Raw genomic sequence first — 14,300 nt, 5'->3', positions numbered from 1 at the left:
CTTTAATTTAATGTTTTTGTATGAGTTTTATAATGTTTTTTGTTTTTTACAATTGTTTTGCAAACTTATGCACATCACCTTTGAATGTAGACTTTTTACATTTTCATTTTAAACCTTAAATGCTTATTGCAAATAGTTGCACAATATTTTGTAAATAAACATTACAGGCTTGTTTGTCAAGGCCAGACTTAGTGGCTTTGCCAGTGCTAGTTATTCTTAGCCTGGTCTTTAAAGTAATATTTACATACCAAAGTAATATTGTAACATGATTTATTGGCTTGTGATCAGTCTCTTGCTGCTGAACCTAAAACCTAAGTAACATTCCTCACTTTTCTGTTTCAAAAATAAACTCCAGGGAGAAAAAGTGGAGGGCCTTCAAGCACAAGCTTTGTATCCATGGAGAGCGAAAAAAGACAACCACTTGAACTTTAACAAAAATGACATTATCACAGTTTTGGAACAGCAGGACATGTGGTGGTTCGGAGAGGTTCAGGGTCAAAAAGGATGGTTTCCAAAGTCATATGTGAAACTAATATCAGGTCCGATTAGAAAGTCAACAAGGTAAGTGTATTTTGTGTCAGCTGCTTGCTTCAAATAGCTTTTATTTTAACGTGTGAGAAAAGCATGCTTCCTGACGAGGGAAGCTTGTTTAACTTGGTGCTTGCTCTCCATACCTCATCACCATATGCATATCAAAAATACGTATAACATTTACTACAAGTTTGATTCACCTTTAATATATGATTTGTATAGGGCACAATCTTGTAATTTCCAAGTGAGTTAAATAAATGGTGGTTACGGACATCAATACTTTTAAGACGTATTTGATTGTATTGAACTCACTCAAACAGGCTTTAAACTGGTTTCTTTTAGCAGCAACAGCAGATTCACTTTTTATTTGTAAGTGACATGAACTAAAGTAGCAACACTTAAAAGGTCCAGTGTCTTCCTTTCTTTAATGCACTCTAAAGTAGAAAATTAAGTAAAAACTATTTTTGATTTGAAGTATGCAATTCAATTCTACTTTAGCTATAGCTGTTAAAATGAAGCAAGTCATATACCGTGTTCTTGCTGCATTTTACACTCACAATATGTTTGGAAGTGAATATGGTGAAAAATGAGTAATGTTTCACAAAGTTAAAGTACAATATTACATAAGGGCAAGAATGTAAGTCACATATTAACTTAATTTGCTAATTATAAATCTGTCCTTCTTTCATGCAAATTTGTTTGGACATCTGTATTTTGGCAAATATGAGTGCTATTTTGCTGCAGTTAACATTTTCAAAGGGATGTTTTTTAATGTCTACCGTTATGCAGTGTTTAAAAGTTTGGACAAATAGGTGCCATGAAAACAGTTACATTTCACTCACTGTATCTTAACTTTGTTCAAACATTTTTTTAATCTTGCCCATTGAAGCTTTTGAAAATGAAAAACATTTGTATGTATGACCAGAGACCACTTTATCTGTCTATTAGAACTCATGTGATGAACAAATGAAATAGAAACATATATCAACCATTGGTTGCTTTGGCTTAGCCCCCTTCAACTATTGCTTGTGGTTCGCATTCTGGATATACCCACATGTGTATTTCCTCTTCACCATCATGTTGTGATCTCAGTGGATATTAGGTGTATTTGTCCTTTGGAATGCATGGGGTGCTTTGTTCTCACCTTTTCCCATAGCCTCAGAAAATTGCAGTGGTACATAATAACAAATTAAATTGATCAAAGTCAGATATTAAGGAGTGAGCTGTGAATTTCTAGTCTTTCTATTAGCATCCCTTGATGTACCACGAAGATGATCTGGCCAAGGATAGAGGCACGTCCGAAGTGGCAGTGTATTGTTGGGGGTCAAGAAAGCATGTCTGCAGTCTTTGGCAGTTAGCTTCCATGCACATAGGAGCTGGGAGATGTCTCTCTGATTTACTCTGTGTTGGGTGTCAATAAGACGACCCGCAAAACTCTGAAGATAATTATAAAAAGGTGAGAGGTGACCTTTCAAGCGCCACACCCTCTGCTGAATGATCCCCTGCTTAGCGTTGTCATTCAACCCGAACACCTGCATTTGCACAGTGTGCATCAAGGTAGCAACCTTGTAATGCCTGTGATCATAGGTTGACATGTAGACCAATAACATCCAGGTAGCTCAATTTATTAGGCACGCAGTGCTAGCTTTTTTTTACCAGCAGCCCTTTGCACTGTGGAACTTGTATTTAAACTATTAGCATTGTAATTAAAGGCTTAAAAATTATGGCACACAGTGTTAAACGGCCTGGGAGACAGTTTCAAACATGTGGGGCTAGTTTGCAGCAGTGCAAACATCTATACCTGTGTAGATGTGCCAATCCTCTTACCTGTTCATGCATAGATCCAAACGTGTTTGTGGATCCTCACATACTCGCTTGTGCAAATCCCTCACATGTACGTGTGTGCAGATCGCGCACATACCTTTGTACAGATCTCCCTGCATAAGTATCTGCAGATTTCAGTATATGCAGATCTGTCTATTTCTTCGAAGTGAGTCCTTCCTGTTTTTTTAGCAGGGACTTTCTAGGACACGATCCTGTGGGATAGGTTGATTCGCGTTTTTGCAGAAGCTCCGCCACAGTGCTTTGCTAACTCAAAATTCCCATTCTAGTGCGGAAGTCTGCTATGTTTATGAATATGGCACTAATGCTTCTGGTTGCAGAACTGCTTGTTTGTGGCTACAGTATTCCTATACCATGCAAATAGTGACCTTCACTGTTAATTATTTTTGTAACAAGAGATACAAGATCTGATCCATATATAGACCTTCTCAGGCACATGCTGAGCAACATGTAAGCTACAATTGCGGTCTTTGTCTTCTGTAGATAGTTCTCCTCCATTCCAGATAGATGTGTTATTTGTAGGAAACCACAGTGACAGTTTCTGCACTTATTTTTATGGCATTTAGTTGCTCACACCATCCACCAACATTCCAGGTAGCAAAAGTATAGGTAACTAGATCACTCATGGTCATTACGATGTAGGTGTATTGAGGGTCTCTTCCTTGTCCCCCTTTGCCTGAAAGCAAACCTACAGTCTATACTGCATGCATCTTCCTCGTATGAGCAAGGCAACAAAAATGTCCACAGCATAAACCCAGTCCATACCTTTCAGAACTATCTCCCCCACTCACAAAGGCATGGACAAAGGATATCCCACTGAAGTAAATGGTTACAAAGAAATCTGACGGAGACTCTTACCCACAAATTCGTGTGCGCCGGTAGGTGGTGTAATGTGCCTCCACACCGGAAGTAACCTGCGCAGTGACTATATAGACGTTACCCTGGCACGTTGACGTCCGTTCTTTCCTTTCCACACCAGGTAGCGCTGATCTCTGAAGACCTACCCTTGAGCTACCCTTAGTTGTTTTTTGACTGTTTTTTTTCTCGACTTTTAGTCCAACTTTTTTCGAGAGACTTTTCTCCTGGTGTGAGAGGATATCCCCAAAGAAACCCTACTGGTTTCAGACCATGTTGTGCCCGTCACAGGCAGATGTTGGTGGCAAATCCACTATTGGTTTGTTCGAGGTGGTTGGAGAGGGACCACGACACCAAGACCTCCGAGGACTGCCACACCATGCACCCAATGCGCTGAGGAAGCGTTCTCTCAAGCTCCTCACTGCCCAAGAGTCCAGTCGCGCATAAGTTCCTGGATCCGGACCCAGCAGTTGCCGTCTTGTTTGAAATCGTCAGGTAAGTTCCACCACAAGAAGAAGTCGAAGAGGACTTAACTGAACCTGTCCAAATCCTCAGACAAGGCATGGAACTGTCGACACTCTAGGCACAGGCCTGAAACAAGATCCACTCAGCCCTTCCCTAACTTTCCCAGTGCTGGAGCGACCCCCCTCCCAACTGAAAGAAATCTATGAGGCCATGCACCTCATATTTGGGTAGTTCGATCCTCCCTGGAGCGCCTTCGGGTCCCACGAGTTAGGGAAGGGCCCCCATTGGATCTCCGCCGGTGGGTTCGTCCTTGGTGCCAGTCAGGCCTCTTGGATCCAGTGTTGGATCTGGAGCAGCACCGTCTGCGGACCGAGACCTTTGCTCCATTACGGACATTTCTGGCACTGCCAGTGCCCCACAGTGGCACCATCCCTATCATCCTTCCCGACTCAGACATGGAACCGGACAGGTGTCGTCTGACACCGGTTCTGGTGCCCACCTGGACCATGACCTCCGGGTTGGAACCAGTGACTTTTACATTTGACATGGCCAGAGAGGGAGTTGAATAGGAGGGGTTGGAGGGCCTTTTTGGATATCCGCATCCCCTAGACTATACTTAGGACAAATGGTATGAGGAACTGGCGATGTCAGTTGGTTAGACACCTCGCCGGACATTGGGTTGGTCTCATCATATCGTGACTACAGGGTAGAGTGTCTCATTCACTATGGTAGTGCGCAGGGCGACTGGCGTATTGAACCTTCAGTTGCCATTAATGGCAGTCAAGACAAACCTCTTGACAGAGGTACTTCAGCCGCGAGTTGCTCCATCTGAAACCCTTACTTCCCTTTAGTAAAGCCCTTACCGATATCTTACTCGGGGCCTGGTCCAAACCCTGCACAGGGATTCCTGTTCACAGGACAAGTGCCCGCTACCATTGACCTGCTCCTTGGGACCCCAGTTTTCTCTATCACTCACTGTACCTTTGGGGAGAGGATGTTCTGTTCTGCCCTCCTAGCACTGCCATCGGTTAACACCCTGTGCCTTCTCGGCCAGTACTCCAATACGATCTGAGACTCTGTTACGCAAGTGCTGTCTTTCGTCTCGGAGGAGGCCCAAGCCATTCTCTCACAAGCTATTGCTGACGGGAGGGATGCAGCAAAGTCAACCACAGTATGTGGACTGGACACAACAGACTCGCTGGGTAGAGCGATTTCATAGTTGGTGTCCCTTAGGCTACACGCCTGGCTGAGAATTAATGGCTTTTCAGGGGATGTCCAAGTCTCGCACATGAACATGCCCTTTGATGGCTCTCGTCTTTTTGGTAAAAAGGCAGCCTCCTCGCTAGAACGCTTTAAGGATGGTAGAGTGATGGCCAGGCCCTTGGTTCTCTACTTGGCCCCTCGACAACCCCACTCCGCCTTCGGCCCCTTCCGTGGCCCCGGAAGGGGTTTTCAACCGCGTTCATATCCTCCCAGCTGGCACAGTCAACAGGCTTCCCAGCCTTTTTGTGACCAAGGATGCAGTTCCCACAGACCGTGTATGATAAATAGCCAGAGTTCAGGACAGTTTACCCCCCCTCCCGCTCCCCCACCCCAGGCACCCGCAGCCTCCAAACCCCTTTAGTGTTCCCTCCTACCATCACAGGCATCCAGTGGGGGGCAGGATACGCAATCACCTGCACCACTGGAGGTCGATAATATCTGACCGTTTGGTTCTACAGATTGTCCACAGGGGCTGCTTCATCCCCTTTGTAGCCGCCCCTTGTAGGAAAGTGACACTTTTTGACATCGTCACCTCCATTTTTTTTCACTGGTACTGATGTTGATTGGTAGTGCATTGGATCCCTGCTAACGAGGCCCCAGTGCTCTTTCCCTAAAAGATTAATGCTTAATTGTAACCCAATTGTCAAGGACTTTAGCACTCCTGTAAGTCCCTAGTAAATGGTACCCCTGGTACTCAGGGCATGGATATTAGAGGGTCCCCAAGGGCTACAGCATCTATTATGCCACTCCAAGGGACTTGCTCACAAACTGCATGCAGACTGCTATTGCAGGATATGTGAAGCCATGCCAAGCCATTCCGCAAACACAACATTGCCCACTCCCTGAATGCAGTGCACAAGTACCCTGAATGTCCTATATGTAAGTCACCCCTACAGCATGCCTTAGATCACTAAGGCAGGGTGCATTATATTACATGTGAGGGCATGTTGCATGAGTTGCATTGCTAGACATTGCAAGTGATCAGGAAGCCATGTTAAAGATATGTACTTGCCATCAGGAGTTACCCAGCTACATAATGGCTTCATTGAAAATACTGATGTTTGGTATCAAACATCTTGTTTTAATAAATTCGTACTGATGCCAGTACTGTTTTTATGAAGTCATGCACCCAGAGGGCTGCTTAGAAGTGCCCCCTTAATTCCCACTAGTCTTAGTGTGCTGACTAACTGGAATCGACCAGCCTGCCACAACATACGTGTTTCGGACCCCCTGAAGGTGAGAGCGTGCTGTCTGAGGCCAGGAACAATGTCTGTCTGGAGGAAGGTGATTACACTTCCTCTAGCACGATGGCTAGTGAGTTTACCATATCCAGTCCAGAGGCTTCAAAGACTCTCCCGCCTTTGATAGGCGACCCTGGCTTCCCCCAGCCCTGTGGAATGCACCCCCTGCCCTGAGGTGCATTTGGCGAAAGGGCATGCAGGAAGTTAGATAGTCAGAAGGCGTGTCACACTTAAAGGCTAGGCACACCCATAAAGTGGACCACCTGAAGTGTACATTCGAAGAAGGATTTTACCATCTCAGTTGTGGTGAAACTCAGAACTCTGGGTCGGGATTATGCCTAATCCTTACAGGAAGTCATCAGAGGGGTTGAATACACCCCAGGAGTAGGTAGTCCATTGGCTACTGATCTACACTTCCCTAAATGCCCCTAAATTCAGTTTTTAGGGTTCCCCCTGACACTAGTGTGACCGATTAACCTAACTGGAAACAGAAGGAAGACAAAGAAGAGCAGTCACTGCAATAACTGAGGACTAACCACAAACTTGGCGCCAAACCCTGCCTGACTGCTGGGACCTTGACAATTGCAAAGACCTGACTCTTTTAAAAGCTGTGCATCCTCTCCAACACTTGAGACTGCCCAGGACTTTGCCAAACATCTAGCATCTCACTTGGAGTGGAGGAGCCATCATATTGCACCTGCAGGTACCAACTGCATTTGTCCAGTAAATGTTTTTTGTTGACCATCAGGTCCACCAAGGGAGCAGCACACCAGGAGGAGGTTTGTGTTCTTTGGAGGTCAGCCCCGTCTCCACTGAGTTTCTAGATTCTGCAGGGGCACCTCTGCACCAATACCCTGGGTACTGCATCACTTGCAACAACCAAGGCTTGTTGGTGTCCAGTCCGAACACCACTGCCACCAAAACCGACCTGCATGTCGAGGGACTTCACGACTGACAAGGCTTTCCCCGGAAGTGGCCCTGCTGATCTGAAAGAGACACGTTAGTGACAGATTTCTTACCTTAAAATATCCCCAGGCGTCAGAATGGATCCGGAAAGTTTTCGTCAGCAGTACCCCTGCGCGTCGATAGGTGCCGTCGTGTGGGTCCGCGTACGTCGCTGGCATCGTAGCCGCCGAGATGATGTTGTCGGAGCTACTTAGACGCACCCACGCGCGCTGACATCAGTTCTTTCTTTTTCCGCGTCAGCAAGCGCAGATCCGAGAGAGAGCGGTACTCCTAGTTATTACTTTAACTTGGTTTTTGAGAACTTGTTTCTCTTGTTTTGTCGAGTACTCGACTCCTGGTGCAGTAGGGATGCCCGGGTTTAAGTCCTGTAGGGCCTGCCGTCGGAACATGTCTGTGGCGGACCTGCACGACGTGTCTTTTTTGCTTGGGGCATGCCCATGACCCTGAGGCATGCCCAGATTGTCGGGCCATGGCGCCGAAAGCTTTGCGGGAGCGTTCCCGAAAGTTGTTGGAGGCCTGGCAATCGGTTCCGCGACGATCGAGGTCCCGCTCCCGTGTGAGGTCGAGGGACCAGTCGCAGAGCAGACCCCATCGCTCGTCAGACTTGGGGACAGGTAAGTCAAGGCGCCTTAAAAAGTCGAAGAAGCGACGTCGCTCTTCGTCTACCCCTCACTGGTCGCGGTACGCGGTGGAGGGGGCGGGTGGTCACTCCCCCGCTGCTCCGGTGGAGCCTCTGTTGTTGCCTGTGGCCTACCCACCTTTCCCGACGCAGGAAGAAATACCGGTATTCCTGTCAGCCATGCACTGTTTGTGTCCCACGTCGGATGCCTGCAGAGCGACTTCAGTCCCCGTGGGCCCTTGGGGTGGTTCTGGCCACGTGCTGCCGTCTTTGGCCCCGGCGCTGCCGGCTCCGGCCTCGACACCGCCTCCGGCGTCGGGGACTGTGTCGGACCTGGATTGGTCTATTACCCCCGATTCCCATTCCAGGTGGGGAGTTTATCCCATTTCCCCAGGCACCCCGTCCTTACCGGCCTCTTCAACAGCCGGTGGACTAAGGGGAGTACTGGGAGGGGTCTGAGGACCCTCTCGCAGCTCAATGCGAGGATGTGCCAGAGTGGGAGGGTGATATGGAAGGTCCAGGCGATCTGGATTTCTCTCCACACCCTGGTACACTGTCCCCTTCTTCCGTGGCTACGGAGGAGGTTGGGACTTTTTCTGTGGTGTTGCGTAGGGTGGCTGAGGCTCTTAACCTCGAGCTCCCTTCTGTGCCTCTCAGGACCAATCTCCTGACCGAGCTGCTGCAGCCAGCGTCCTCCTTCGCGGAGCCGCTGCTGCCCTTCAACGACGCACTTACCGACATTCTGTTGAGCACCTGCAACAAACCTAACACAGCGGTTCCTGTAGATAAGAGTGTGGCACGCCACCATCGCCCGACGCCGGGCGACCCCAGCTTTCTCACGCAACACCCTATGCCTCAGAGTCTGGTTGTCCAGGCATCTGCCTCGCCAAGTGTATTCCCTTCTGCTCCTCTGGACAAGGAATCTAAGAAACTGGAGCAGTTTTTGAAAAAGATTTTCACTTGTGCCAGTTCCGGGTTGCGGGCGGTGAATACTGCATGCCTGTTGTGCCGCTATTCGCATTCTGTGTGGGACTCGGTGGCACAGGTGCTCAGTGCCCTGTGGAAGCTCGGGCAGTGTTCTCCCAGGCCATTACCGAAGGGAGAGCTGCTGCTAAATTCACTATCCGTTGTGGACTTGACACAGCCGATTCCCTCGGCAGGGCACTTTCCACAACAGTGGCGCTACGCCGTTACGCTTGGCTCAGAACTACGGGCTTCTCCCGAGATGTCCAGAACACTGTTGGACATGCCCTCTGATGGCACACGCCTCTTTGGTGACGAGGCAGATTGCACCCTGGAACGCTTTAAGGACTTTCGGGCTACGGCCCAGTCCTTGAGTCTCGCCACAACACACACCCCCTTGTGGTCTGCTTTTCGCTCCTTTCGAGGTCAGGGTTGAAGCGCCCAAGCGTGTTCCTTTCAGAACCGCCGGCCAGCGCAGCTGCAGTCGCAGCACAGCTGCGGTCGTGGGGCCCGCCGTGGTTGGTCCCGAGGCTAGCGGGCGGGTCAATCCACCACCTTCCCTGCCATCACCGCCTCCAAACCTTACTAGTCCGGTGTTTCAGGCCCACCAGACGCCAGTGGGCGGCAGGATTCGCCATCACCTCCCCCACTGGTGCCCCATCACTTCAGACAGGTGGGTTCTGCAGATAGTCCGAAGGGGCTACTTCCTCCCCTTTGAGCCTACCCCTCCAGCCATGCTACCTCAGTACCACCGCATGTCGGACGATCACTTGGCACTTCTCCAGCAGGAAGTTGCGGCCCTCTTGGCCAAGGGGGCTGTTGAGCGCGTTCTGACGCCAGAAGTAGGTCATGGTTGTTACTCCCACTACTTCTTGGTTCCAAAGGAGGACAAAGGTCTGCGCCCTATCTTAGACCTACGGAACGTCAATCGCTTTCAAGCTGCTCACGCTTGATATGGTCTTGTTTGCCCTAGACCCGCAAGACTGGCTGGTAGCGTTGGACTTGCAGGATGCTTATTTTAATATCCCCATCCTGCCAGCCCACCGACGTTAACTACGGTTCACTGTGGGCCACAAGCACTTTCAGTTCACTGTGCTCCCTTTCGGCCTTACCAGCGCCCCTCGGGTGTTCATGAAAGTGGTGGCGGTGGTCGCAGCTCATCTGTGCAGATCAGGGGTTTCAGTCTTCCCCCGATCTCGATGACTTGCTGTTGAAGGCGGGCTTGCCCCAGGCAGTAGTCTCCCACCTCCAGACTACGGCCGACCTCCTGCATTTGCTGGGGTTTTCCATCAACGTGCCGAAGTCGCACCTGATTCCCTCTCAGATGCTTTTCTTCATCGGAGCGGTTCTGGATACGGTGCAGTTTGGGGTTTATCCTCCCAAACAGCGACATTCGGGCTATGATTCCGATCTTTCGGCCCTGGTCCTGGGTTTCGGTCAAGACCCTGAGGCTGCTGGGCCTCATGGCCTCCTGCTGATCTATCATGCAGATGGCATATGCGCGCTCTGCAGTGGGACCTGAAATTCCAGTGGACGCAGCATCCGGGAAACCTGTCAGACTCAGTGATACTATCTGTACACACTGAGAGAAAAGGCGGACAAAGGTCTCCCCCAAGCCCTTGTACTGTTGGATCTCTCTGCTGCCTTTGACACGGTCGAACATAACATCTTGATCGACCGTGTCAGAGATGCGGGCATTGAAGGAACAGCCCTTGAGTGGACCAGATCCTTCTTAACCAACCGGTCACAGGCAGTACACCTTGGTGGTTTCTCAACCCCCATGATTAAAAATACCTGTGGAGTCCCCCAGGGATCCTCTCTTATCTCCTCATTTATTCAACTTCTAACTTATACCTTCTTCCCTTGATCCATGCATTAAAAGAAAGGAATATTCAAACCTTCAACTACGCAGACGATTTCCAACTGATATTCCCTATAAAAAACTCTCCGGCCTCCATCCTCGAATGTCAATCCACAATGCTGTTCATCCGCGACTGGATGAACAGCAACCAACTGAAACTAAACCCGGATAAAACAGAACTGATCCTCACGGGAGGCTCACTGAACCCCTGGAGCCCCCAATTCTGGCCTAATGAACTGGGACAACCAGCGATTCCTTCCAAGCATGCCAAAACTCTGGGAGTCAGTCAGTAACGATCTATCCATGAAAACCCAAATAGGATCGGTATCTTCTTCATGCTTTTTCCAACTAAGAAAAATAAAGAAAATCAGCTGGTTCCTGACTCAAGAAGCAAAATTACAAGCAATCCTCGCCATGGTGATCTCGCACATTGATTATGCTAAATCCTTATACTTCGGTATCCCGGCCTATCTTACCTACCGTCTCCAACTGATACAGAACCAGGCGGCTAGGCTGATCCAGCAGGAAAACAAACGCCAACACGTCTCCCCCCTTCTGAGGAGACTGCACTGGCTCCCTATATCACAAAGATGCGCCTTTAAGATGGGCTGCATCATTTTTAAAAACTCCAAATTTATCAACAGCTTGATTAACAGATATATCCCAAACCGGAACCTGAGATCCACCCACATGCACCTCCTGGCAACACCCTCCTTTAAACAGAAACGATTTGGCGGCTCTGGGTTCGCCACATTGGGTCCTAGGTACTGGAACTCTCTGCCCCTAGAGATCAAATCTTGCACAGATCTCACGACCTTCCGCAAACTGCAAAAAACATGGCTCTTTAAACAGGCGTCCGAGTAACCACTTGATTCATCTCACCACCCATTACCTACCCAAGCAGCGCCAAGAAACCAATCCGGTGTACGTGCGCTATATAAATCTGATTTAACATAACATAACAGACTACGTCCAGATCTCGGAGGGCACAGCACAGGACTTGCAGTGGTGGCTCACGGACCAGCATTGGTTCAGCGTCAGATCTCTCTCCCATCCCCAACCGGAGCACACAGTAGTGATGGACGCGTCCCTCCTGGAATGGGGCGGCCACATGGGAGAGGCGGAGATCAGAGGCCTCTGGTCTCCGCCGGAGTCCAAGATCCATAACAACCTTTTGGAGCTCTGGGCGATCCTACTTGCACTGAAAGCATTCCTTCCCTCTGTCAAGGGGAGAGTAGTGCAGGTGTTCACAGACAACACCACCGCCATGTGGTACTGCAACAAGCAGGGCGGGGTGGGGTTGTGGACCCTATGTCAGGAGGCTCTACGTCTATGGCTGGAACATCAAGGCATTTCCTTGTTGGCTCAACACCTGGCAGGTACCCTCAAAGCCATGGTGGACGAACTCAGTCACAGGTGCATGTTGGATCACGAATGGCGTCTTCACTCAGAGGTGGCACAAGGTCTCTTTCAGTACTGGGGAGAACCTTGGTTAGATCTATTCGCCACCGAAGAAGACGCTTTTCGTCATGAGTGGAGTTGCCATCTATTGTACGCCTTTCCGCCTAAACCACTTATGCCCAGAGTGCTGAAGAAGATCAGACGCGACCGGGCCCAAGTCATTCTTGTGGCACCGGACTGGGCTCGAAGAGTTTGGTATCCCGAGCTACTCAGTAAGAGCGTGGATCCCCCGATTCGACTGCCTCTTCAGGAGGATCTCCTGCCGCAGCAACAGGGGACGGTCCTCCACCCGAACCTGCCCAGCCTCTACCTCCTTGCGTGGAGATTGTGCGGCGACAGCTGATTCCATTTGACTTGCCTCCTGAAGTCTGTAATGTGTTTCTGGCAGCCAGGCGTCCCTCCACTAAAACAGTATACGCCTGTCGGTGGAAACAATTTGTGGCATGGTGCCCAGTGAAAGCTGTAGATCCTCTTTCTGCCCCTCTTTCTTGGGTCCTATTGTTCCTTCTCTCTTTGGCCCAGCAGGGCTCTGCTCTGGGCACTATCAAGGGCTACCTTTCTGCCTTTCAGCCTTTCTTGGGCTGCCTGATCAGCCCTCTCTTTTCAAGTCCCCAGTTATCAATAGATTTGTCAAAGGCATTACTCACCTTTTCCCTCCTATTCCTTTTGTGATGCCTCAATGGGACTTGAACCTGGTTCTCACAGACTTGATGTGCTCTCCCTTTGAGCTTCTTTATAACTGTTCTTTAAGGTTATTAACTTTTGAAAACTGTCTTCCTGGTTGCCATCACCTCCGCTCGGCGGGTGAGTGAGCTCCAGGCTCTTTCCTGTAAACCTCCTTTTCTGGCGATTCATCCGGATAAGGTTGTGCTTCGACCGCGTCCCTCCTTTCTACCAAAAGTAGTCTCTGCCTTTCATCTCGGGCAAACTGTCACTCTGCCCACTTACTTGTCGCCTCCGCACCCTTCAAGGGAAGAGGAGAGGCTCCACCGTCTGGACCCAAAACGTGCGCTTTTGTTCTATCTCAACCGCACACAACAGTTCCGGGTGGATGACCAGCTCTTTGTTGGCTACGTATGCACCAAGAAAGGCCGGGCTGTGCACAAGCAAACTATCTCCCGATGGGTTGTCTTGTGCATTAAACCTGTTACTCTCTGGCTAAAAAGGAACCTCCGGTTGGGCTGCACGCCCATTCTACCAGGGCGACAGCAGCTACTACAGCATTGGGACGCGGTGTCCCCTGCAAGACATCTGTCAGGCAGCCACTTGGGCCTCGTTGCATACTTTCACTAAGCACTATTGCCTTGACAGTCAAGTCTGGAGAGACTGCTTCTTTGGCCGTTAGATTCTCTGTGACTTTCTGGTGTAATCTCACTTCGCAGACCCACCACCGGGGTTGGTATTGCTTGGGTATGTATTCTAAGGTAAGGAATCTTTCTACTAAGGTGTCTCTTTCAGATGCACAAGTTACTTACTTGTGTAACGATATATCTGTAAGAGACATTAGTGATAGATTCCTTACCGCCCGCCCGTCCTCACCGTTCTGCGAACTGTTCTCTAGGGTTCAGGTCATCCCTTTTAGGGCCCTAGTTCTATTGCAACAGTAGTCGGTCTCTGGCATGGCTCTGCCCTCCTGGTGCGGAAATGTTGAGTACAGAACTGACATCACGCATGGGCGCATCTAAGTAGCTCCGACAAAGTCATCTCGGCGGCTACGACGCCAGCGACGTACGCGGAGCCACACGACGACGCCTACCGACGCGCATGGGTACTGCTGACGAAACCTTTCCGGATCCAGTCTGACACCTGGAATATTCTACGGTAAGGAATCTATCACTAACTAATGTCTCTTACAGATATATCGTTACACAAGTAACTTGTGCTTCCTTCCTCTCTACAGGTCAACCGAGAACTGTGAGTCTCCAATGCAAGTGACCAGCCGACTAAACACTTCTGCAAGCGAGCCCCACACCCCGGGTCCACGACGACTGGGGAATAGCCTTTACAATGTGCTTTTTACTATGTTGTACCATTACCACGCATTTCAGGTAAGTTGGGGTGTGGTGGTCTCCCCCACAAATATAGTGTATATGTATGTATGTATGTATGTATGTATGTATATATATATATATATATATATATACACACACACACACACACACACACACACTGCGTGGTAAAGGCATACGTTGTAAAAGCATATGCGTTCTCAAAACATGAAGGGTTAAGGCAT

The 14,300-nt window shown here is 49.3% G+C and overlaps 1 protein-coding gene across 6 annotated transcripts in view; it reads left to right on the top strand.

Moving 5' to 3' along the window:
* ITSN1 (intersectin 1) overlaps positions 1-14,300 on the top strand; it is a 1,732,490-nt gene that overhangs the window by 1,034,902 nt on the left and 683,288 nt on the right. For all 6 annotated transcript variants that reach the window (XM_085621357.1, XM_085621360.1, XM_085621358.1 and 3 more), the window contains one exon: positions 356-561. In XM_085621357.1, the coding sequence (XP_085477483.1) occupies positions 356-561 (206 nt within the window). The remainder of the gene's footprint in view (positions 1-355; positions 562-14,300) is intronic.

The sequence above is a fragment of the Triturus cristatus genome, chromosome 8 (genome assembly GCF_964204655.1).
Source record: "Triturus cristatus chromosome 8, aTriCri1.1, whole genome shotgun sequence".
NCBI classification, from domain to species: domain Eukaryota; kingdom Metazoa; phylum Chordata; class Amphibia; order Caudata; family Salamandridae; genus Triturus; species Triturus cristatus.
This window is presented reverse-complemented; position numbering and strand designations above follow the sequence as displayed.